The sequence below is a fragment of the Emys orbicularis genome, chromosome 6 (genome assembly GCF_028017835.1).
Source record: "Emys orbicularis isolate rEmyOrb1 chromosome 6, rEmyOrb1.hap1, whole genome shotgun sequence".
NCBI classification, from domain to species: Eukaryota; Metazoa; Chordata; order Testudines; family Emydidae; genus Emys; species Emys orbicularis.
Window position 1 is genome coordinate 41086994 of NC_088688.1, and position 27136 is coordinate 41114129.

The 27136-nt window shown below is 43.3% G+C and overlaps 1 protein-coding gene across 2 annotated transcripts in view; it reads right to left on the reverse strand.

The window, feature by feature from the left end:
• The window catches only part of ADAMTS6 (ADAM metallopeptidase with thrombospondin type 1 motif 6), a 299292-nt gene that overhangs the window by 24723 nt on the left and 247433 nt on the right, over positions 1-27136 (reverse strand). For both annotated transcript variants that reach the window (XM_065406967.1, XM_065406966.1), the window contains exon 20: positions 8114-8243. In XM_065406967.1, coding sequence (XP_065263039.1) covers positions 8114-8243 — 130 coding nt within the window. The remainder of the gene's footprint in view (positions 1-8113; positions 8244-27136) is intronic.

The window sequence follows — 27136 nt, forward strand, 5'->3', positions numbered from 1 at the left end:
GGCTAGCCAATGCATGTGAGCTAACCATCCTCACTTCCTTCTCTACCGCAGAGTCACAGTGAAAATGCCAAAGTAGAGGGGAGGAAGGAGGATCGTGGAGCACCACAGGGGGACACATCTCAAAAAACCATTGTTACTGCACAAGGTGAGTAACTTCTTCTTCAAGTACTGTCCCTATAGGTGAATCCCAAGCAGTATTCCTACTGGAGGGCTGGGGTTTCGGAGTTGGGTTAGTCACAGATGATAATACTGTGGAGCCAAAGATAGCATCAGAGGCAGAGTCCCTGGTGATCCCTGCAAAGGTGTGGACTGATGCCCATGTTGCCACTCTGCAGATCTCTGAGATGGGGACATCCTTGAAGAAGACGACAGATGAGGAGATGGATCTCGTGGAATACATACCGATCGAGTCCGGAGGGGTCATATTACAATTTGGTAGCACTGTCTGATGCAATTCGAGACCCACTTGGAGAGTCTTTAGGCTGATGTCACTGAGCCCTTAGATCTTTCTGCCATAGAGAGAAATAGTCTAAGGGATTTCCTGAAGGCCTTTGTTCTGTCGAGGAAGAATGCAAGGGCTCACCTAACGTCTAGGGTATGCAGTATGACCTCTCTATTGTCTCAGTGAGGCTTGGGGTAGAAGGCAGGAAGGTGAATAGACTGATTCATGTGAAACGAGGAGGTCACTTTAGGGATGAACCTTGGATGCAGCCTAAGTGTAACCTTGACAGGGAAGAATACTGTGTATGGGGGATGCGCCAGCAGAGCTGCTATTTCCCCTGTTCTTATAGCCAAGGTAATTGAAATCAGAAAGACTGTTTTCATCTAGGCTAGCGAACAGGTGGCATAGGTTCGAAGGGGGCGTAGTCACCCCTTTCAACACTAGGTTTAGGTCCCATGAGGGGGTAGGAAGTTGAGGTTGAGGGAAGAGGTTTGTTATTCCCTTAAGGAACCTTGTAGTGGTTGGGTGCGATAGTACTGAGTATCCTTCTACGGGTGGTGAAATGCTGTAATAGCTGCTAGGTGGACCTTGAGATAGCTCAGGAAAAACCCCAATTTTTTAAGGGCCAGGGCATATCCCAGAATATGTGGAAGAGTTGCTGACACGGGAGAGATTTGGTGAGACGTGCACCAAATCTGAAACCTGGACCATTTCTGCAGGTAAGTGAGTCGTGTGGAGGACTTTCTTCTGTGCAGTACAACCTCTTGTACTTCGTTTGAGCATGAGCTAGCTAGGTGCTGAGACCATGTAGAAGCCGTACTTTGAGGCAGAGGATCCCTGAGATAGGATGTGTGGTACGCCCCTTTGTCCAGAGAGAGAAGGGAGATCGATGGGACAATTGCGAACTGCATCAGGTAAGGGTACCAGGTCTGTCTCGGCCATCTGGGAGCATGTGACACTGTACCCTAAAGCAACCCCCTGGCATCACATTTACCATGTTGATATGATTATGATGTGTTTTGAAGAAAGTATGCCTTGTAAGATAGCATTTTAAAAGTCTTGATCTGTTGAAATTAATATACTGTTGAATTGTATGCGTTATTGTATGTGAAGTTATGCTATGTGTTTGTTACTAAAATATGATGTGAAGCTGGAAACACCCACAACCAACCTTTCAGGTACAACAGTGGGGCAGCCAGACACCGATGATGGCCCACTGAGGGGAACACACACTCACAAGGAGTACCCCAGGAACTGTATACAATGGAAACCTCTCAAAGATAGCACGTACACAGTGGAGACTGTTTGACGCACATCATAGCGAAGGATCTTTCCAGCAAGCTGGAAAAAGCTATAAAAGGAGGAAGTGACATCATTGCTTGTCCTCACTCCCCCCCCACAACTCAACACCTGGAAACACATATAGAGAACAAAGACTGAACTGGGGAGGTGCTCCCAGGCTGGAAAGGAGAATCCTAGCTTGTATATTAAGGAACTATACCATCAAAGTGAGACACTGCTTGATTTAAATCCTGTCTAGTTTATAGAACTCTGATTGCATTTTTACTTTTATTTCTTAGGTAATCAACTTTGATCTGTATGCTTACTACTTATAATCACTTAAAATCTATCTTTCTGCTGTTAATAAATCTGTTATATATTTTTTACAGTGTGTTGCTTGAAGTGCAAGGGAAATTCTGCTCAGGAACAAGACCTGGTGTATGCCCTCTACACATTGAGGGAGGGGTGGACCGGGTAATAAACTTACAGTGGTTAGGCTTCTGACCAGGGCAGGATGGTATAACTCTGGGGTCCTAGGCTTGGGAGCTGGGGGGAGTTGGCTGGAGCCTCTCTATTGTTGGTTCATGAGTGGCTGGTGAAAGCATTTATTTAACTTAGCTGGGGGTGTCCCTGCTTGTGGATGGCTATGTGAGTGCAGGACCTGGAGGGATTTACAGCTTGTCACAGCATTACAATGTGAGAAGGAGCCCAGGTTGGTAAGACAGAGCTCTCAGCAGTACTCCAGTTCCAGGTTGCACCCTGGGAAATCTGTCACAAAGCAATCATAATTATGTGAGCTCCGTCCTTTTTTATCTTCAGCAGGACCTTCATCAGAAGAGGAAATGGAGGGAAGGAGTAAAGGAATAAAGAAGGTCCTTGTCCCACGGGAGGAGGAAAGCATTGCCCAGAGAGTGCTTCCGGATCCCCACCCTGGAACAGTATCATGGGCACGTCTTGTTCTGGTAAGTGGTGAACACGTCTGTGGCTGGTGTTTCCCAACATGAGAATAAGTTGTGAAGTATTGACAGGTGCATCTCCAATTCATGGTCGGGCGGGAATGTTCAAACACCAGTACAGCCTGGCCCATGTGAGGGCTATCATGATGATGTGACCTGCATTTTGTCTCAGCTTCATCAAAACCCTGGGTATCATAAGTATTGGTGGGAAGGCATATATTAGTCCTGGAGACCATGGAATGAGGAAAGCCTCTGTCAGGGAGCCAGGACTTGAGCTCCTTCTGGCACAAAATGTACTCGTTGTGGCATGTCACAAACAGGTCCACTTTGGAATCTCCTACCTGTGAAGATGCTGTGGATGACAGAGCCCCTGATATACCACTTGTGGTTTTCTGAGAAGTACCTGCTAAGTTGGCTGCTGGGGTATTCTGTTGATTGGGTGGAGGGGGGAGGTACTGGGGTGATGTGCATAAGATGCATGGCTTCTTAATGGTGTGGGAAGGATCTTGCTCCCTCTTGTCTGTTGGTATATTGCATCACCGTGGTGTTGTCCATCAACATCTGGATTGTTAAGCCTCAAAGAAGGGGCAGGAAAGCCTTGAACTCCAGTCATATAGTTCTGAGTTATAGGATATTTATGTGAGGGATGGCTTCCTGAGGGGACCATATCCCTTGGACTTAGGGTGACCAGACGTCCCGATTTTATCGGGACAGTCCCGATTTTAGGGGACTTGTCCCGCGTCCCGACCTTACATCGGTCGGGACGCACTTTGTCCCGATATCGGGGGACCGCAGCAACACGGCACTGCCGGCACCGCTCACCTCTTCTTCCGGGCCCTGGGGCAGCGCAGTTGAGTTCCCACCGGCCGGCAGGCGCCTGCAGAGTGCTGCAGCCCCACTCCCCAGGCACGCACAGAGGCAGGGGCGGGGCTTGTAGGCGCGGGCAGTGAGCCCCCCCCGCCCCTGCCCCCCTCAACCCGACCCGCGTGCGAGCTACGCGGACAGGAGCCAGAGGGACGCTCCCTCCTCCCCCCGCCGCCAGCCCTGCGAACATGGCTGCAGCACGGCCGCGCTTCTCCCTCCTGCTCCTCGCCCTAGTTGCCCTGCTCTGCCCTGCTCCTGCCTGCGCAGTGGCCCCTCTGCTTGGCCACCAAGCACCTGGACCGGCACTTTGCCGAGCGCAAGCGCTGCACAAACCCAGAGTGCAGCAGTAAGTGGGTGCTGGGGTCCCCGGACGGGACCTGCCTGCTGGATGCTGAGGCTAGCACTGCGGGGGCGGGGGGCTGTGCCAGGCAGGCTCTGGGAGGGAGGAAGGGCGGGGGTCCGATGCCGCTCTGGGTAGCCCGTGCGGGGCGGGGTGATGATGCTGCAGCAGCAGCCCACAGACGGCGAGGGACGGGAGACCCATGGGGAGGCCGGGGTGGAGGCAGTGCTCTCGGGGACGGCCCCTCAGTCAGGGCCATGGGGTGCACCTGTGGGCACCGCGCACGTGGGCCGCGATCCGGCCGCGAACCAGACGCTTCTTCGGCCCTTTAAAGGGCCAGTAGCCTGGCGTCCCGTCGGGCGGTTTCTCCCACACGTGCTGGCCCAGCCCCAGTGCGGGGTGTGAGGGGAGGCGTGTGTTTGGCCATCGGCTCCCCACCCCCATCTGCAGCGTTGGTACGTTCCAAGCGGAGTGGGAGAGGACGAGTGGCAGTTGGCCGAGAGTGGGTGGAGGGAGGGGGCTGGGGGACGTGGCCTGAGCGCACCCTCTGGCACTGGGCGGTGGGGGCGGGGTCCAGGTGCGCGCGGGGGAGGGGCCGCCCGGGGCCAGAGTGCGGTCAGTGTGCGTGAGGCAGCGGTCGGGGCGGCTTGTTCCCTTTTTTGCTCCGGCTTTTTTTTTTTTTTTTTTTGGCTCCGCCCCCCCCCGGCGTCCCGATATTTCACTTCTGTCATCTGGTCACCCTACTTGGACTTTCAGTTGGTTGAGATATGCTCCCATCCCAGAGAAGAGGCATCTGTTAGTAAAGTCTTGGCAGGCAGAAGCATGCAAAAAGAAACTCTGCTGCACACTTGAAATGGTTCTGTCAACCAATTTAATGATAGGAATTCTAGAGGGATCCATGCTGTGCCTGTTGGGTAGACATACTGATCTCAACCATCATTGCAGAGGACAAAGATCTAGTATATTGTGTGACATAAGTGCATGCTGCCATATGCCCCATAAATGTAGGTATGTCATCACTGGTGTTCTGGGGTTTGCTTGGAGCTGCTTGTCATTGTCTGAAATCTCCATTGAGGAACATATGCTCTCACTGTTTTGGAATCTAATACCTCCCTGATCATAGAATCATAGAATATCAGGGTTGGAAGGGACCTCAGGAGGTCATCTAGACCAACCCCCTGCTCAAAGCAGGACCAATCCCCAACTAAATCATCCCAGCCAGGTCTTTGTCAAGCCTGACCTTAAAAACCTCTAAGGAAGGAGATTCCACTACCTCCGTAGGTAACCCATTCCAGTGCTTCACCACCCGCCTACTGAAAAAGTTTTTTCCTAATATCCAACCTAAACCTCCCCCACTGCAACTTGAAACCATTACTCCTTGTTCAGTCATCTGCTACGACTGAGAACAGTCTAGATCCATCCTCTTTGGAACCCCCTTTCAGGTAGTTGAAAGCAGCTATCAAATCCCCCCTCATTCTTCTCTTCTGCAGACTAAATAATCCCAGTTCCCTCCGCCTCCCCTCATAAATCGTGTGTTCCAGCCCCCTAATCATTTTTGTTGCCCTCCGCTGGACTCTTTCCAATTTTTCCACATCCTTCTTGTAGTGTGGGGCCCAAAACTGGACACAGTACTCCAGATGAGGCCTCACCAATGCCAAATAGAGGGGAATGATCATGTCCCTCGATCTGCTCACAATGCTCCTACTTATACAGCCCAAAATGCTGTTAGCCTTCCTGGCAACAAGGGCACACTGTTGACTCATATCCAGCTTCTCGTCCACTGTAACCCATAGGTCTTTTTCTGCAGAACTGCTGCCTAGCCACTCAGTCCCTAGTCTGTAGCAGTGCATGGGATTCTTCCATCCTAAGTGCAGGACTCTGCACTTGTCCTTGTTGAACCTCATCAGATTTCTTTTGGCCCAATCCTCTAATTTGTCTAGGTCCCTCTGTATCCTATCCCTACCCTCCAGTCCTGAAAAACAGAATCACTTCATTCCTTCTGGCATTTGGTTAAGGCATTTTAACGCTTCACTTGAGAGACATGAGCGCACCAGTGCTGACCCTCATTGGATAAGCACATGAGTTGAGATCAGTATAGAACTATGTAAATAGAGTCTCTCACTTGTTGTGGAAATTTTCCCCTTTATTGACCAGTTGTCCAGAAATGGGCTTCCTTGTCTCCTAAGATGAGTTGCTACCACAGTCAGGACCTTCATGAAGACTCACAGAGCTATGGAGATGCCGAGGCCGAAGGGTAGAACTATGTATGGTAGTGAGATGTGCCCACCAGGAATCTCATGTACTTTCTGTGCTCTGGATGTATCAAAATGTGAAAATATGCATCTTGCAGATCAAAACCCACAATCCAGTTCATAGAATCCAATGGAAGAGTTCTAGTGGCTAGGGTAACCATGCAGAAATTGAAATGACAACTAAATGTGTTGAGATGTCAAATATGGATGACAGGCCTCCCCATGGCCCTGCCTTCTTCTTTGGGATTCAGGAGTAGTGGGAATAAAAGCCCTTGCCCTTGAACTCTAAGGACACTTTCTCCACTGCTCCCATTTATAGAAGGGAGACTACTTTCTCCTTCAACAGTTTCTTGTAAAAAGGGTCCCTGAAGAGGGACATGGAGGGTGGAGAGGTTTGAGCAGCTTGAAACTGAAAGGGATACCCCTTGCTTACTATCTCAAATACCTACTAGTCTGAGGTTATCCCAGACGAGGCTTCCTGGAAGAAAGAAAGCCAGTTGCCAAATGGAGGGATGAAAGATAAAGGATCTGATCGTGGTCCGGTCAGTGTCTCGACATTGGCATCAAATCTGTTGCATGTCTAATGCTCTGGAGTGTGGGGCAGTCAAGGAGGAGGCAGAGACCCATCTGTGATTAAATCTCTGCTTCTTCCTCAGAGGCTCTGAAGACCTTTGCTGCATTGCCAGTCTCCCATGGTATAGCGGAATTATATGAAGAGACAAAATGCTGTATCTCTCTCACTAGTTTCAGTAAAAGTTTTAATTATCTCAATAACCATAAAAAGGAGTTATTGCACATGTACTATAACTATTTTTCAAAGTGAAATATTTCACCTATTTCTTACAGCTTTAAAGTAAATTGATCCCTTTTGAGGTCTAGTTCCTTGCCATATTTTGTTTCATGAATAAGTGAGCTTTGTGGTTTTAATTTTATTTTTAATGTAACATAGAGCTATCTTCAAAAACTAAAAGCAAGTAGACATAAACAATTAGGAACCTAACCCTATAAGGTACTCATCACCTCCTGTTAGATGCCAATCAGTCCAAATCCTGTCAATGTCTTTCTATATGTTGGTCAGTAAAGATCACTTGATAAAAAATGTTACCAGTAGATAGGGTGACCACATGTCCCGATTTTATAGGGACTGTCCCGATATTTGGAACTTTGTCTTATATAGGCGCCTATTATCGCCTACCCCGAGCCCCAATTTTTCTTACTTGCTATACCAGTAGATGGCAGGGCCAGCCTAAACGTTTATGTATAGATTGCATCATATTTGAAAATCTTATCACAAATTTTAACTTGATACAATTTGAAAATACAGCAAGCTCTTAGCTCATAATGTAAATATCTACTGAACCTTTTAACTGTATAAGAATTATTATAAAGGCATTGACTGTTAATTCTCCCTCTCACCTTAAAATTCCTCTATGCCAATGTTGGAGCCTTAAAGGTATCCCTCATTTCTATTCTCAGCATGACTCCCCATACTCTATATGCATCTGAAGAAGTGAGTTTTTTTACCCACAAAAGCTTATGCCCAAATAAACCTGCTAGTCTTTAAGGTGCCACCGGACTCCTTGTTGTTTTTTGTGGATACAGACCAACACGGCTACCCCGATACTTCAAGAAACTGTTTCAGTACCATCTTTCTGACCAACAGAGATTGGACTTCACACATTTTTCCTCTAGGCTTATTAATGCTGCTCATTAATCAAACAAGTGCCCCATCTAGGTCAGAGTATAGTGCCTCCACCATTCACCCAGCTTCTCCTGGCCTGAAGAGCAAGAAGCCAACACCAGAAACTGAACCCAAGTCTCCTGCATGGTAATATGGGATCCTAACACAAGACCAGGAAATTGTATTTTATAACACATTTGGCCAAAAGTAAATATTCCACAGATTTTTCTATATAAATAAAATAAATGATTGCCTGGAGAGTTAATTGATAAATTACCATTTGTCCGTAGTACTTACTCAGGTGGGCAAGGCTCAGTGTTGCAAGCTCTTTGGTTTTCTGGTGGTTTACTGTCTGGATCACAGTAGTTGTTCTGTACAATGGAGTTATCATCCAACCTTTTACACACCACCTCTTGTTTCTGTATTCCTTGAAAACAAGTCGGACCCCATTACTTAACAGTAAATGTATCTTTCTGCTGAATAAATGTATCTTTCACCTATTTGTAATCAATGTTCCTAAAGCTAAAAAAGTGAAAGGACCAATTGACTGAATGCTCCGGTAGAAAGCTTTCAATTTACTGTAATTTTAGGAAACCGCACTGCAAAGAGAATTTTAAATTACTGTTGTTTTCTAAGAAAAGAGTATATATATTTATAGATTTAGTAACAAATATTTTATTTGCATATGGCACAAAATCTATTTTCCATCTATTGCCTCTCCAGCAAAAAAACTCTCCAGTTTCCAAACAAAATAACATCAGACAGAATATGGTCACATTTCAGTGCAAAATTATTATTTTTATGTTTTTGTTTTAAATAAAACAGCAATAGTATGGGATTCAGTGTCTCGTTTTTACACATTACATCACATAAGTATTATCTTCATTAAAATTATAAACCATTATTAATCCTCATAGACACAGCTTGTTTTTTTGAGTGCTCACTGTGTCTAGCACTTCCAGCTCCTCTTTAATTACATTAACCAGCAACATGTCGTATAGAATTGATTGTTACTCACTAAAACATAATGATAGGTTGTTGCCCAATAGCAACATTTTAAGAGAATAGGAATTTGTCACTTAAACACCGGAATTCCATGCGATTTAAATTAAGATGTTGGGGCTAAAGAATCACTTACACATAATAATCCTGTAGTTTAGAGTATTGTTATAAATCTAGTATATTAATCATTGGAATTTGCATGCAATATGCACCGCTCTTCCTTTTTTCAGATCAATCTTGGTCTGTTTACTTGAGCAAAAAGAGGGCCTGACTGAAACACATACTCACAAGTAATTCTTTTTCACAAGATAACTTCTCAATGAAATATAGAGGATATTTTTGTGTGTGTGCGTAAGGGTTGCAGGACTGGGAGTAGTTTCATGCAAATACCTTACGGAAAAAAAGCAGAGGTAAAGGTTTTGGGGTTTACTTGTTCTGCATTGTGACATGTCTAAAAATAAATAAGAATTAACACAACCTGGCTTTAAAATATCAGCCAAATTTTATTTCAATGAGAAAATCCTCAGTCACTACACTTTTACATGCTCCTTTCCTTTTGAAGACTAGGGTTTTGCATGAGATAGACTTTAACAGTGGTAAAATGAAGGACCTAGATGTGCCATATATCACCAGTTCTCAACTAGGGGTCTGGGGCCTCTTGGGGGGCCAGGAGCAGGTTTCTGGGGGCCACCAACATAAACCAGAGACTAGGCCAGCGTTAGACTCACTGGGATCCTGGGCAGAAAGCCGAATCCTGAGCCCCGCTGCCCAGGGCTAAAGCCATAGCCTGAGTAACTTAGCTTTGCAGGGCCCCTATGGTATGGGGCCCTGGGCAATTGCTCTGCTTGCTACCTCCTAACACTGGCCCTGGCTTTTAATCTACTGAAAAACAGTTGTGGTGCAGGTGAGCCATGGAATTTTTATAGCATGTTTGGGGGGGCTCAGAAAGAAAAAGGTTGAGAACCCCTAACATATATAAAACTTTAGGAATTAGCCAGTCCGCACAGAGGTATATGGTGGTGTTTCAACAAACACTTTACTTTAGTTATATTTTTTAAAACTAAAAATATCCAGGAATGCTAAATTCTCTTGCAGGAGAAAAAAAAATCATTGTAATATCCTCTTAAACAACAGCTTCAGTTCATCACTCTCCAATTGCTCCGTAAAGTCCACCAACTGTTTCTGTGTAATGGCATTTAGAAGAAAGCAATGTGCGATCCCATGTTAAGTGAATTAATCTGAAACATGATAATTAAATATGAGAAACTGTCTCCTCAAATGCTAGGCATCTAGTGCTTTTTTCTGAACTGTACAACAGTCATTAAAACACTGTCAGATTTATTTTCACACCTTTTTTTGTGTGGTTATTTTACTTAAGCTGGGTAAGCTCTGGCCAATCCCCTATCACATACATTAGAATCAGGAAGCTGAAAGGAAAACCCATCAGACCCACCAAGCTTGTGAGGCCTACTAGCCCTCAGGGTAGTCAGAAGGATACATTTCAGAAAGCATTATTTATGGTCTGCAAGGACCCAAAGGCCATATAACTAAGTTTTAAAAGATTTTCTTCACATTTTCTTAACCTTTTGCCTGCTTTAAACCAGTTAAACAACTTACCTTTCAAATGTTGCCATTGTTACTCAGTAAATCCCATCAAATATGGCAGACATCTCAGGTTGACCATAAACATCATGATTCTTTTTAAAATTCAGCTTTATTTATAAAAAAGACATGGTTTAGCACCAGGCATACTTGGTGCCGACTCTCACCATTAAGCCAAGATCCTCAGCGTGCCAGGTCAGATACCTCCATATGCTACATCTTTAGACATATATCTGTGCACTACAACATTAGACCAATATATCTGTGTGATTAAACTGAGTAGGTAAACCAGTCCTGTCAGATCTTACATATGACTACATAAACCTTTCAAAACTAACAGCAGGAACTAGTTCTGAATAATCTTCAGCCACCAAATCTCTTGCAGGCATGTTGAAAACATTTTGTTTTACTGTGCTCAGAACAATCTCTCCCAGTTGGGACTAGGGCTAGGTCTACACTACCCGCCTGAATCGGCGGGTAGAAATCGACCTCTCGGGGATCAAATTATCGCGTCTCGTCGGGACGCAACAATCGATCCCCGAATCGACGCTCTTACTCCACCAGTGGAGGTGGGAGTAAGCGCCGTCGACGGGAAGCCGCGGAGGTCGATTTTGCTACCGTCCTTACAGCGGGGTAAGTCGGCTGCGATACGTCGAATTCAGCTACGCTATTCGCGTAGCTGAATTTGCGTATCTTAAATCGACCCCCCCCCCCGTAGTGAAGACGTAGCCAAAAACTAAAGTCTCAGGTCACAGAGCAGCAGCTTCACCACTTGAGTTAAAGAAGACTCCTCCCCCAGCCATAAGTAGTATTTGCAGATGGATAATCCTCTTTTCAGACTTTCCTCCATTAGACAATAAGGCCATCACACTGTCACTTTGCAAGATCTCCATTCTCAGCACTAAAAAAATGAAGGTTACTTACCTATAACTGGAGTTCTTCAAGATGGCCTCTGCATATCCACATTCATGGGATGCTCTGACTGGTGCAGCCTGAATGGTAGAACTCAAACTAACAGCACCAGTTGGAGCATTCACACATCTCCCTCACTCCTTCTCTTAGCAAATGTTCCACAGCAAGAGTATAAAATGTTGTGGCACTCCAACCACCTCAATTCTTTATCCCGTGACCCCAGGCCCTTTGATAAGTAGGACTCTGAAGAAGTGTGGAAGGTGGCGGTGAGTGTGAATACGCAGAGTCCATCTCAAAGAATTCCAGTTACAAGTAAGTAACCCTGATTTCTATTTTGAGTGTCCTCTGCATATTCCCACCCATAGGGTAGCCTAATAAGCAGTAATTCTGACCCACGAGGGTGAGAAAAAACAGAGTCCTAACTAAATAATGATTGCAGGACTGCCTTGCAAACTTTTGCATCTAACTTAGGTTCTAAGTCTAATGAGTCGTGCCTAGTGAAAGTATGGATTGTACTCCATGTTGCCATTCTACAAATTTCTATTAAAGGAATGTGTCTGAAGAATGCCATAGAAGCTGCCTTAGCCCTGGTAGGATGCGCTCTAACTCCCCTAGGAAAAGGGATCTCCTTTAAACTACAAAGCCTCTTTAATACATAGTCTAACCCATCTGGAAGGTGTTTGCACTCGTACAGCCCTACCATTGTTATTCTCTTTATAACAGATAAACAAGTTAGGAGATTGTCTGAAATGCTTAGTTTTGTCTATATAGGCTAATGCACTCCTAACATATATTGTACGTAATCTAACATCACCAACCTAAATGTGAGATTTGGGAAAGAACACAGATAAAATTATAGACTGATTTATATGAATATTGGATATCGCTGAGGGTAAGAACCTTGGATAAGTGCATACTACTACTTTATCTTTATGAAATACAGTAAATCAGCCCACTCAGCAGGATGGGTTAGGATGTTCTGGGCCCTTTTTCTGGGGACCTCTTTGGGGATGGATACAAGGACAAGCATGGAGAGACAGCAAAGCAGGGCCAGGGCACTGATCCACAGCCTGGTAATAGTCAACCCTCATGTTTATTATTGTGATTGACATACAGTTAATCTTTGGTTTGTTAGGGCAGGATTTCCAGGTTATGACCAATAACATTATTGTTATAGAGGAGGATATCACAGGCTAAGGGGTGTGTTTAGCCTGGGTTGAGGGTGGTACACAAGAGATTCCCACAGACCTCATTCCCTACCTCTCCCCAAGCCCACTCTCCACCCCCACATCCACCACAAGGTTTCAAAGATGGATGCCAAGCGGAAGAAAAAACCTTTATACACACCATTATTGTATATCTTGGTTAGAGCTAGATACAAAAGAGATTCCCATAGAACTCATTCGCTTGCTCCGTTCCTTCCTCCCTCCCTCTCCCCAAGACCAATCCCCTCCCCCACCCCAGCCAATTCAGAGAAAACTATCACAGCTCCTGGACACAAATCTACGATGTGGTCCAAATCTGCTCTCATACATTGTATGAGATATGGAAAACAAGAGTTTTTGCCCAATCCTGTTCCTTGAAGATCAGTGGATTAGATGGGTCTTTTTCTCGTGGTTTGGCTCTTGAAGAAGAGGCCGACACAAATGATACTTCTACTCACCGTAACAGTCCAATCATTTTCTGGTGGATTGGCTCTAGTAACAGAGGTCAACCCCATAGTAGCTTGAGTAGTCTTACTCTTTGGATCCTTTCCTTGATGCTCGGCATCAAAGAGGAGGACTTAACTCTCTTCATTGCAGACACATTCAAAACCAATGCTGGTGTAGGAGGCTTATCCAAAATCTGCAGTTGCTTGGTTCCAGAAGACTTCATTAACAAAGCTTCTTGGAGTAGAATTATCTGAAGCCTGTTCTGTCTCTCGTTCTTTGCTTGCATTGTGAGAGTAGAGCAAATTGAATATTTTGATGGTGAATGACCATTGTGCAAGCATGCCAGAGATCTAGCTTATGTGTTTGATGCCAAGAATACAGCTGGGCATGACAAGTATCTCTTAAACCCCAGCTTTTTGGTTTTCAACTCCATCATTCTAGTACTGAAGAACTTGTATCTAATTCTCCTGAAAACTATAATAACAACAACAAGAGTGCTCCTACAGCTACTGCTCATACATAGACTTTAAGGCCAGAAGGGGCCATCGTGATCATCTAGTCTGACCTCCTGCACATTGCAGGCCACAGAACCTCACCCACCCACTCCTGTAATACACTCATAATCTCTAGCTGAATTAATGAAGTTTTCAAATCATGATTTAAACTAGAAAATGACCCATGCTGCAGAGAAGGGTGAAAACTCCCCAGGGTCTCTGCCAATCTGACCTGGCAGAAAATTCCTTCCCAACCTCAAATATGGCAATCGATTAGACCCTGAGCATTGAGTGAGACCCACCAGTCAGACACCTGGGAAAGAATTCTCTGTAGTAACTCAGAGCCCTGCCCATCTAGTGTCCCATCTCCGGCCTGGGAGATATTTGCTTGTAGCAGATGAGGATGGGGCCATATTCCCTTGCAGGCAATCTCATCCCCTTCATAAACTTATCAAGCTCAGTCTTAAAACAAGTTAGGTTTTTTTGTCCCCAATATTCTCCTTGTAAGGCTATTCCAGATCTTCATTTCCCTGACGGTTAGAAATCTTTGTCTAATTTCAAGCCTAAACTTCTTGATAGCCAGTTTATATCCATTTGTTCTTGTGCCAACACTGGCCCTTTGCTTAAAAAACTCCTCTCCCTCCCTGGTGTTTATCCCTTTGATGTATTTATAGAGAGCATCATATCTCCCCTCAGCCTTCATTTGGTTAGGCTAAACAAGCCAAGCTCCTTAAGTCTCCTCTCGTAAAGTAGATTCTCCATTCCTCTGATCCCCTTCTCTGCCCTACTTCCACTTTGAATTCATCTTTCTTAAACATAGAACTGCACACACACAGTATTCCAGATGAGGTCTTACCAGTCCTTGTATAATGATAATAATCCCAGGATTGTGTTAGCCTTTTTCACATCCGCATATTTGATTCTTACCATTTTATAGGGATCAAGAAATCTCAACTATCATAAGAGAGATGGAAGAAAATGATTATTAGGGTAATCTCCTCAACTCTCACTCTCTCAATTCCTGTCAGTTAAGTAAAAGGACTTGAGGTTTGAAGGGCTCAGCTGCAAGCAAAATGATTCACTTGAAATCTCAGTATTTTCTAACTAAAATATTAAACCATTAAAATACAACATACAAACAACAGAGATGCACAGTTGAAATCAAATCTCCCAAGACTCTCACCTGAGCAGAAGGAGCACTTCTCCTGCACTCCTCCACTTAACTCCCTCCACAGGGAGCCTCATGTTTCATAACACCAACCCAAGCACTAATGCTAATAGTCCTCTTTCTTGCTGAGTTATTTGTTAACACAGAATTCGTGCACCATGGTGCTCATTAGCTGTGGATGACACCCAATCAGTGATTAAAGTTTCGTGGGGGAGGCACAAGAGGTCACAGACTCAGGAAATTTTTTTTTAAGAATGAGCCAGGTTGAGGGGTGAAGATCTTTTACCAAAGCTGCTGCATCTACAACTCCTTGGGCTTCTGCTTCTCTTAGTTCAGGGCTTTGTTCCTCCATGGACACAGGCACCATCCAATCATTGGCCCATCTGCCTGTCTATCATACTTGCAGGGGAAGGACTCTGCCACCACCCCACCTGGCTCTGTTTACTTCTTTACTCCCAGCTCACAAACAGACTGCCAGTCAGGCCCAGCAGCATCCTCCCACCCTCTGGCAGAGGGCAGGGTGAGGGTGCATCTCCACCACTGGCAAGGCAGTAAACAGAGCAGGGTGATTCCCGAGAGACCTCTAGCACCACTGAATCACACTGCGCCCTCCTACCTCTATCCCTGGAGAGACCTCCAATCCTGGCCCCGCTGCCTAAAGGCCGTGGAAAGTACATGATGAGCCACAGGAGGCAATAACTCTTCCCTGCTGGCTACAGAGCACCTTTTAGGGACAGGATCCTGGGTTGGGCCATCCAGGTTGGACTGAGGTGAAGAGAAGCAGGGATGGGATTACCCCTGGCTCCAGCCCCAAGGTCTCACTGTGCCTCCCAGACAGACCCCAAACCCCACGCAGTCACTGTACCCCCAGGTCCCAGAGAAACCCCCAACTCCATTGAATGTCATTGCATTCTCTGCCCCCTAGACCCAGAGAGACCCCAGATCCTAGAGATACCTACTCAGATCCCAGACATCTTAAACCCTGGGGACTCTAAACCCCACCAAATGTCACTGCTCCCCTAAATCCCAGAGAGACCCCCCCAATCCCACTGAATCTCACTGCACCCCAGCCCCAAACTCCCAAAGAGACCCCCAAACCCACTGAATCTCACTGAACCTCCCAGAACTTGATTCCTTAAACTCACAGGATATATTTTATTTTATTGATTTTTATGAGGCCTTTTGCTTCATTTAATAACAACAAACAGTAAAGAGATGACACCCCAATATTCACCACTGTCATGTAATTTGGATATGCTTTATACAAAGTATGCCTTGTGTGGTGTCATTCTAAAAGTCTAGTCAGTAATATCTCATTGGACTGTATGTGAAGTTACGAAGTTTGGCTATGTATGTTACTGAAACATGTCATGAGGTTGAAAACACCTGCAAGCAGCCTTTCAGGTATGACAGTAAAAGGGCCAAACAATGTTAATGGCTTATTGAGGAAATGCACACAAGCACAAGGATTACCCCAGGAACTGTGTACAATAGAAACCTCTCAGAGATAGCACTACACAATGGGAACTGTTTGACCCAGGTCACAGCAAAAGAGATTTCCAGCAAGTGGGGAGAAGATATAAAAGGGGGGAAATGACATCATGGAGGCCCTCACTCTGCCTACAACAACATGCCTGGAAACACCTGAGGAACAAAGACTGAACTGTGGGAAGTGATGGTTCCAGGCTAGAAGGATTTTTAGCCTGTGTATGAAAACCTGGGAAAGCCAAGGCAACTTGAGCCTTAAGAATCTGCCAGCCTGTTTAACATTCAGGGTGAGAATTTGCTAATTTATATCCTAGTGTGTTAAGCTCAGTTTGCGGTTTTTGATTATTTACTATGGTAATATGCTTTGATCTGTTTGCTATCACTTATAATTACTTAAAATCTATCTTCTGTAATTAATAAACTTGTTTTATTTTGTTTTGTCTGTAAAACCAGTGTAAAACTCATACTTGGGGCAGAAAGCTGTTGCATATCTCTCACCATATTGAGGGAGAGGGTGAATTTTATGAGCTTACACTATATAGTTCTGTGTGCAGCACAAGATGATACAGTTTTGGGTTTACACTCCAGAGCGGGTATGCACTTGAGTGCTGGGCAATTCCTTAGCCGAACTCTCCCATACAGAGCTGATCTCAGCATCTGTGTGAATATAGCTGCAGCTGGGTGTGTTTCTACCTGTGTGTGTGCTGGAAGGGGGCTTGAGAGCCTGTCACAGCAGCACAGAGTAAGGGAAACCCAAGCTGGTGGGACAGGAGGGCTCAGTGGTATCCCAGTTCCAAGTGGCACCCCAGAGGGAACCCATCACAGAGGTATAATAGTTTCATGAACTAAAACTGAATATGATTCTTATGTATATATGCATACAAAATTGCCAATTGTCTGTATCAAGTGCATGAAAAATTATTTTGGTTGAGATTATGACAGACCCCTCCCCACCTTTTTTCATACCACTTTAAAGATGGTGGCTAATCATTCAGTCCTTTCAATGTCAAACCTACCTAGTTCTCAAGGTTAGAGGGTGATGTTGTGCAGATGACATTATTCACAAATGTCATAATTTTAAAAGGTAATTTTAAAATATTTTTGAAAACTAGCATGAAAACTTTTTAATGGTAAACTCATATTGCTATCAGTTTTACTAACTAAAGTTATTTTTTTTAAATATTAATATTAATTCTCACTGAAGACCAATCATCTGCTCCAAATTTCCTTCCTGCATCACATACATCTCTGTATAGCCAAAACTTGGCAACTATGTGAAATTCATTTCTGAAGAACTGTTTAGTAGAAAAGCACTTTAAAACACTATAAACACAAACCCTTACTGTGCTCAGCTTTCAATTCACTTTTATACCATCAGTGTTCTTTAGTCCTATATAGGTAATGTTTCATAAACCAAACAAGACATCACTCATCACTGTCCACATAACGAAGACTCTTTAATTCATTCCAAGCAGATGACCCAGATGAAGACTTGCTAGTGAAAACATAAGCTGATCCAGTTTGAAATATGCTATTCTGTAACACCTTGTACTACAGAATTTACTTTATGCATGAAGAATAAAGGTATGGATTAGGGACTCTTCTTAAGCATTGCCACCTAACTACTGTACTATTTAAAATTTGCTCTCTGTTAAACAAAATTCAGCTTTTAACTTTAAACTACAAAAACAATGGAAGAAAGCTAGAAATATTGTAAACTTAAGCAACAGACAAGTCTAGTTTAGCTCTGTGGGCCCTGAGGAATCTCTTTAAATTATCAACTCTTCCCTGAGTATATGACTTCTCTTAAAATAATCTAAAAAACATTGCTAAACAAGTTCATTTAAACCCTTAGGGGAATAATTACAACCAGTTAGACAGAAACACTGTGCTTTCAAATATACAGATTTATAGTTTGTAACAAAAGACATAAAATGTCCTCATAACTGGTCGGTGCAAGTCTAATAGAAAACAAAACTGTAGTAGTTTAATGACCATATTCCCTGGAGATTTGCAGATGTTTTGCGGATTTCAATTCCAAATAGTCTGCATGACTTTCAGTGGCCAAATTTTAAATTACACAGGGCACATTTTATTCTTAAATTAAAATTGCAGGAATGTAGATGCTATATCTATTTTTAAGAGCAACCCCCAAAAATTGTGGTTTGCAATTGCAATGGTTAATTATAAAGATGCCAATACCAATACATGGTGAATTTTGCATCACTAAAACTATTGCATGCTGGTTAACCCAGACGTACTTTTTGAGCTCTCTCATCAGATTACAAGATATTCATCACACAGCCAAACATACTTGCCCTCAGCAAGGAAAATGTATGTTTTATTTGTTCAGAGACAATTTTACAATTCTTCTGAGGGCATGGAATAAAAACATAGTGGGCACCAGTCATTCAACGAAGGAAAGCAGCCAACAATCAATTTATTTATCACAGTATGTTGACTAAAAATTTCATATGCTATATGAAAAAAGAGCTTGTGGTGAGCTGCAAAGAAATGCTTGAAATAAAAACCAATGCTCGGCGCACGTAGCACATTCTGGATGATGAATGCTCTCAGTTCCCTCTGTTCTATCCTCTTCTATTCTTCTCTCTAAATATAAACTTGCACTGTCTAGTTGTGTACCCCACATTCTGTGGTTCAGTTCTCCAGTGTTCTCCTGTATTTTTGTCTCTATCAATTCAAACACTTAACTGGCTCCCATTACCATAGTATCTGAGTGCCTCCCTAATATGTTTGTATGTTATTTGGACTTCCCCAGGGGGTAAATCTGCCTACAAGTTTACAGGGCCTCATTGTGCTGGGTGCACAACCACAAATGGAAATATTTGCAAGTACATCTAACCCTGTTTCTGGCTAAATTCAGGAGGATAGCAAAATAAATCTCAGATTTGATACCATGTCTGTTAACAATTTCCAGGGGGAAAAAATAAAGAACTCCTCAGGAATTTATACAGTAACTCCTCACTTAACGTTGTAGTTATGTTCCTGAAAAATGCAACTTTAAGTGAAACGATGTTAAACGAATCCCATTTTCCCATAAGATTTAATGTAAATGTGGGGGGTTAGGTTCCAAGGAAATTTTTTGGGGCAGACAAAAGGCATTATATACTGTACAGTACTGTACTGTACTGTGGTTGGGAAGTGCCCCTGGCTTACCCCACACAGGCACAGTCCACTGCAGGCAAGGATGCTAGGAAGCACCTTTGCAGCAGCAATGGCAGCTTCCCTGGAGAAGAACAGGCACCGACTTTGCCGGGAATGCTCCAGGCCTGCCTCTTCCTGTCCCCGCTCCACTCCAGGCCCACCTCTTCCCACCCCCACTCCAGAGCACACTGCATCCCCACTACTTCCCCTGCCCTGGAAGTCCTAAGTGCCGCCAAACAGCTGTTTGGCAGTGCTTAGGACTTTCTGGGAGGGAGGGGGAGGAGCAGAGATGTGGCGCTTCCCCGCTCCTCCCCCTCCCTCCCAGCGCTTCACGCTTAGGACTTTCTGGGAGGGAGGGGTAGGAGCGGAGACACAGCGCTTCCCCACTCCTCTCCCTCCCTCCCAGCGCTTCGTGCTTAGGACTTTCTGGGAGGCAGGGGGAGGAGCGGAGACACAGCGCTTCCCCACTCCTCTCCCTCCCTCCCAGCGCTTCGTGCTTAGGACTTTCTGGGAGGCAGGGGGAGGAGCGGAGACACGGCGTTTCCCCACTCCTCCCCCCTCCCTCCCAGAAAGTCCTAAGTGCTGCCAAACAGCTGTTTGGCAGTGGGGGAAGCGCTGGGAGGGAGGGGGATGAGCGGGGAAGCGCCGTGTCTCCGCTCCTCCCCCTCCTTCCCAGAAAGTCCTAAGCGCAAAGCACTGGGAGGGAGGGAAAGGAGCGGGGAAGTGCCGTGTCTCCGCTCCTACCCCTCCCTCCCAGAAAGTCCTAAGCGTGCAGTGCTGGGAGGGAGGGGGAGGAGTGGGGAAGCGCCGCATCTCCGCTCCTCTGATGGTTATCAACCTTTGTCTAATTTCAAGCCTTAACTTGTTGCTGGCCAGTTTATATCCATTTGTTCTTGTCTCCATATAGGTGCTTAACTTAAATAACTCCTCTCTCTCCCTGGTATTTATCCCTCTGATGTATATATAGACAGCAATCCCCTCAGCCTCCTTTTGGTTAGGCTAAACAAGCCAAGCTCTTTGAGTCTCCTTTCATAAGATAGGTTTTCCATTCCTTGGATCATCATAGTAACCCTTCTCTGCACCTCTTCCAGTTTGAATTCATCTTTCTTAAACATGGGAGACCAGAATTGCACACAATATTCCAGATGAGGTCTCACCAGAGCCTTGTATAATGGTACTAACTCTTCCCTGTCTCTACTGGAAATACCTCACCTGATGCATCCTAGGACTGCATTCGCCTTTTTCATAGTCATCCTGTGATCACCCAATATACCCAGTTCTTTCTCCTCCTCTGCCACTTCCAACTGATATGTCCCCAGATTATAGCAAAAATTCTTGTTAGTCCCTATATGCATGACCTTGCACTTTACACTGTTAAATTTCATCCCATTTCTATTACTCCAATTTACAAAGTCATCCAGATCTTCTTGTATGATATTACGGTCCTCCTCCACATTGGCAATACCTCCCAACTTTGTGTCATCCGCAAATTTTATTAGCACACTCCCACTTTTTGTGCCAAGGTCAGTAATAAAAATGTTAAATAAGACTGGTCCCAAGACTGATCCCTGAGGAACTCCACTAGTAATCTCCCTCCAGCCTGACAGTTCACCTTTCAGTATGACCTGTTGTCGTCTCCCCTTTAACCAATTCCTTATCCACCTTGCAATTCTCATATTAATCCCCATCTTCTCCAATTTAACTAATACTTTCCCATGTGGATCTGTATCTTACTGAAATCCAGGTAAATTAGATCTCCTGCATTTGCTTTGTTTAAAAAATCAGTTATCTTCTCAAAGAAAGAGATCTGGTTTGTCTGGCATGATCTATCTTTTGTAAAATCATGTTGTATTTTATTCCAATTACCGTTAACCTCTATGTCCTTAACTACTTTCTCTTTCAAAATTTGTTCCAAGACCTTGCATACCAATGAGGTCAAAGTAACAGGCCTGTAGATTCCTGGATCACTTTTTTTCCCTTTCTTAAAAATAGGAACTATATTAGCAATTTTCCAGTCATACGGTATGACTCCTGAATTTACAGATTCATTAAAAATCCTTGCTATTGGACTTGCAATTTCATGTGCCAGTTCCTTTAATATTCTTGGATGGAGTTTATCCAGGTCCCCTGATTTAGTCCCATTAAGCTGTTTGTCCTCATTCCCATTAGCCACCCTGTCACTATGCCTAAACTCATTAGCCTCATTAAGCATGTGCTTAACTCTAATCATGTGCTTAAATCTCAGTGACTCAGATACAGTGAAACACTGACTTTAATGGGACTTAAGTACATGATTAATGTTAAGTATGTGCTTAAATTCTCTCATGACTAGTGATACTTTCGTGAATTGGGACCTATATGATGAGTTTCATTATAAGTAGACTTGCACTTTGCATATTGCATTGTATTGAAATAATCTGGGATTTTCATTCCACTGCTCTATAAACTACTTAACTGTATCTCAGCTCTTTAATGGGTTTCAAATATTTGCAGATATAATATGAGACGTTCATAATGGTTGTGTAATTATTTATCATTTTATTCATATCTAACCCTATATACATATTGGGATTGTTGCTGATTTGCAAAAATAATAGAAGAAAAGTTAAAAATTAGAAAGATGCTTTACATTTTTCTTTAGGAAAGAAGAGAGAATCTTTCCAGATAATACATATTATATGTTTCTACTCTTAAAACAAGGGCACATTTAAAAACAATTGACTTGGTGAATAACGATTTTCAGGAAAACTATGGAATGCTGTAGCCTTCAGCCCTAAAAAAATCAAAAGGGACAAGGATAAATGTTGCCTCTCCTTCTTATTCCAAGAACAGTTTGAGTTTCTCTTGTTTCCCAGGGTTAAAATCTGCAAGGCTGAGAGGTGTCCTGGCAGGTGTGGTGCTGACAGAGAAGTTGCTGACTAGTCCATGTCAGTTCCTTTGCACGACACAACATTTTGACTCTCTCTGGGTGAGGAAAAGGTAGGAAACACTGTCCAGGGGGAAAAGATATGTGGAAGGCATAAGTGAATTGTTAATGCAGTTGCAGCCAAAGGCTACATAAATGGAGTATGAGTATTTAAAATTGAAACAGATGTTTCTTTATGGAAAAAACAGAATGTAAGGGCTTGTCTACACATACAGCACTGCAGTGGTGCCGCTGCACCGCTGTAGCACTTAGTGAAGACACTACCTACATCGACAGGAGTGCTTCGATGGCATAGGTACTCCACCTCCCTGAGAGGTGGTAGCTATGTCAATGGGAGAAGCCCTCCTGTCAACATAGTGCTGTCTACACTAGGAGTTTGGTCAGTATAACAGTGTCATTAACATTCAGGGGTGTGGATTTTCCACATCACTGAATGACACAGTTATACTGACATAAGTCTGTAGTATCTTGGATACTTATACGACACTATCTCTTTTTACTATCATAAAGTAAAGAAAGAACATGGTGGAGCAGATCCTCAGTTGGGGCAAACCGTCACAGGTCTATGGAACTATGACAATTTACACCAGATGAGAATCCATCCCAGTGAGTCTTGGTGAGGCTGAAACTCTATTTTCAACTTGTCATTTTGTGCTTACCTACTGTTTTACACAAAGCTTCTAACACATCTTTTATAATGTACAGGTCCCACAAATGTGGTAGCTGAGTCTTAACTTTGAAATAATTCACTGTTATGGGTTTGGATTAGCCCGTTAGGGCTATATTGCCAAAGGTATAGTGAGTAAATTAGGAAATCAGAACATGCATGCAGCTGAATTATAGAGGTAATTTTTAAAACCGCTGCAAAAATTCATGTGTGTATCTAGTCACTCCTGCACCAGACAAACATGGGTAAAGAGGATGCACTTCCTGCCCAACAAAGAAAGTGTTTGAAGGACTAGTCCCAAAGAAGATAAACAGAATCCTACACAGAAAAATTCTAAATATGAAACCAACAAAACACTTGAAAAAAATGTTTAAAGATGTTATTTAACTGTGTAATGAATAGGTTAAAATGGATGCCATAGAGGAGCTTGTTCCACACCTGAGGCCATCATAACAAAGACACAATCACCTTTATCTAAGGTTTGACTGGAATTTCTAAAAGGTGAATGACATCAAAGCACATATAGAACCTGGGCCATTTTTATGGTATATATTAGAATAAATATAAACAGAAAAGCCTCTAATTCACTAATTTTTGCCGTTTGCGTCCTGGTTTTTGGATTCTAAGATCCTTGAAAACTCATAATCCTTAACATATTTCATTCCAGAATCTCACACCACATAAGCATTAATTAATTAGCCATCCCACTCTAATTAATGGAAAGGTTGCATTATTTGCCAAGGTTAAACACACTGAGTTGGGACTCTCGACTCCAAGTAATCTATTCTAACCAGCAGCATTGTCTATGTCACCGAGCAAACAAGTATTTTGGACCACAGCAGCAATTCAAAGAGGAACAACTTTTATTGTTGTTATGACAAATGACAAAAAGGCCAGTTTGGATCTCTGTATACAGTTTGAATCTCTGTTTAAAAAGGACAGAGGACACAGATATTTTTAATATCATATCCTCTAACACTTTTCATTTAACAGCCTTATTTCAAACAAAATACATTACCTCATAAGAACTACCTTCCACCAAAAAGCAATGCAAGAAATGTATTAAGCCTGGCTAACTTTTTCTCATCTTGCAAAATCAGAAAATTAGAGATAAAAAAGAGGTATTCCAAGATTGTTTCCTACAGTATATCCTTCAGTGTTTTATCCAGTTTAACTTTAAACGATTCATGCAACCTTTGCCTAGGAGTATTTATGCACGATAGGTGTTAAGTATACACATTTCATAGGTCAGAACCTCAAGACCCACTCTGGGTCCTTTGTACCATTCTGGAAAACCACCCTAATAAGGCATCTGGAGATTCCCTTGGCATGGGATAATTCCTGGCTGGCATACAGTCAGCTCTATACCAGCCCCTTTAGCACAGTGGTTTTCAATCTATTTTCATTTGTGGACCCCTAAAAAATTTCAAAGGGAGGTGCAGACTCCTTTGGAAATCTTAGACGTAGTCTGTGGACCCCCAGGGGTCCATGGACCAGAGGTTGAAAACCACTGCTTTAGCATATAGGGCATACTGGAGGTGTGGCAGGAGCGCCTTGTTCTCCAGCAATCCTTGGCTATGTAATGGCCCACAGGGGACTGTTACCAGCTTGTGTAAATTAAAGCACCCTGCTCTAATTTATACTCCCAGACTTGGAGGAGTGTAAAGATGGCTTTAAGCTTTTGCCACCTTTGCTCCCTCCCCCGAATCTCCCCCACCCTCACGCCTGTCCACCCCCTCCCCTGATGCCCCCCTGCCTGCCACTCACTCCTCCCTTCCCCTGAGGCCCCCCGGCCTGCCATTCACTCCTCTCCACTCCCTCCCACTGGTGTTCTGGGCCAACGTAGGGCCAGGCAATGAAACAGAGACCAGGGAGCTTGTCTCTCTTGTGCTGCCAATGATATCCCCTGCTGGCACCCACGTAATGGAGGAAGCTGTCTGATTCAAATGTGGAGGGAATAAAAGCTTGTGTAACCATAACTCAGCCCCCTTGTATGTACCCATTATGGTACTGTCTTTAATTATAGCATCACATGCCATTTTTTCCACAGGACCCCTGCCTCATTCAGTACACAGGATGGATCTGCTCTGGGGATGAATTGGGGTTGTGCTGTAAAGCGGGCTGTTGTCTGTAAGACCCCTGCCTCCTTTATTCAGAGATTGGAAGGTGTGAGTAAATTAGGTAGAGAATTCATTTCTGGAACAGAAAGAAGGGTCTTGTGATTAAGACAGTTAAATGCGGGCTTGGAGAATTGGATTCCATCCCTGCCTCTGCCACAGAGTTGCTATGTGATGCTGGGCAAGTCAGAGGTGGTCACCAATTGTGTGTCCCTCATTTTCTGGGTGCCCAACATGAGACCCTGGGGCCCGAACTGCAGAAGTTCTGAGCACACACAACTGCAACTGAAATTCATGTGCTTCAGTATATAAAGTGCTGTATAATGCTAAGTACTCTGAAAAATCAGGTCGTAGGTATCTCAAATTGGGCACCCAAAAATAGAGGATACTTTTGACCTTAATCTCACTGTGCCTCAGCTCCCCATCTTTAAAATGGATATAATAACTCCTCCTTTCCTCATGGGGTTTTTGTGAATATTAATTCATGTTTTTGAAGCACTCACATACCATAGTGATGAGTGCCATAGAAAAGCCTGTGAGGACATTTATAATTTGGTCGTCATAACAGGGTTTAAATAGTGTGCAGTAAATAAGACCTAGGGCCACACACTGAACAATGAGAATAAAACAAAATATTGAATAGCTGATTGTTAATTGAGCACTGTCCATCCTATACACTGAATGAGGCAAGAATCCTGTGGAAAAAATAGCACAAGATCATGTTAATTAAAGACTATATTATAACAAATACACACAACGAGGCCAAATTAAGGTTGCACAAAACAATGAATTCTATAAAATAACCAAAGCCACATAGTTTTTCTAGGATTTTTCCATACTTTCTTTTTTTTTAGCCTATTTTTTCTAGTTACAATATCTCCCTCACTTCTCTTTTTCCCTGACTCAGCCACTTTTTTGAATTGAGTATCCCTGTCTTCTGTTGGTGTATAGCAAAAGGTGTTTCATAAACTGCAATAAAAAACAATTCACACGGGAAAAGCAGATAGTTTCTATATGAATTATAGCTACAGTGAAACAATTATTCCCTGAACAGAGCCCTCATTTCCTTAAAGAAAATCAGTCACTACAGCACTTTCTCACATTAAACTGAAAGAAAGAAGAGAGAGAGAAGAATCTGGTTTTAGCCACCATTAACTACTTTAAAAGGGACTTTTGTGTTAAGGTAAACTTTTAAATTCATAATCAATTCATTTACTTTTCAATTTTTCATACATTGTTTACAGATTAAATACTAATATTTTAGCATCATTAATTAAACAAAGATTTGCTCCTTCACAGCCAATCTCTTGCTCCTATACAGTAATGAATTTGTGACATTACAATCATTTCCATGACAAAAGACTCTGTAGTGAAATCTTGGCCCTACTGAAGTCAATGGGAGTTTTGCCAATGACTTCAGTAGGGCCAGGATTTGACTCACTACGTCAAACATGGGATTTGCCATCACTTGCCTAATGCTTGGAACTGCCTTTCTATCCTAATGAGATAGGCATTCTACCTCTTTCTTTGAACTTCCTCCTTAAAACTTAATTCTTTTACAAGGCTCACAAATGCTAATGCAGATCACTACAAATTCTGTCACTCACCTATTATGCAACAAAAAAAACCCTATGACAAACAAACAACAAAAAAGACACTAAGTTAGCACCGTCTTCTAGATCTCCCAGTGTATTTTTGTCTCAAATATTTTTCTAGTTAGCGCCACAGGAGACGATCTGTATCTTTCTTTGTGTCCTGTGCAATGCTGAGCATACTGTTGGAATGTAAACAATAAACAAGTAATAATAACTACCTCAGGATCTAGCAGAATGATACTGTGAGGGAGAAAGCTCTAAATACAAAAACCTTGAGTAGCAAGAAAAGGAACTTAAGTACTTTGAGTTCAATTTAAAAAAAAATTCCCCCCTCCTCCCAGTATTAGTCACCCTTAAATTAAAATGAAGCATTTCCTTTGATATGGGGACATGCACTACCAAGGTCCAGGGATGGATTTAAAACTCTCATTCTCTTGTCTTCTGAAATTGATGTGTGTGGTGGAGGCGATGAATTTAGTCTCCAGAGAGAAGAAAGATGCTGCTCACACAGCACTTCTACTCACCAGTCCAT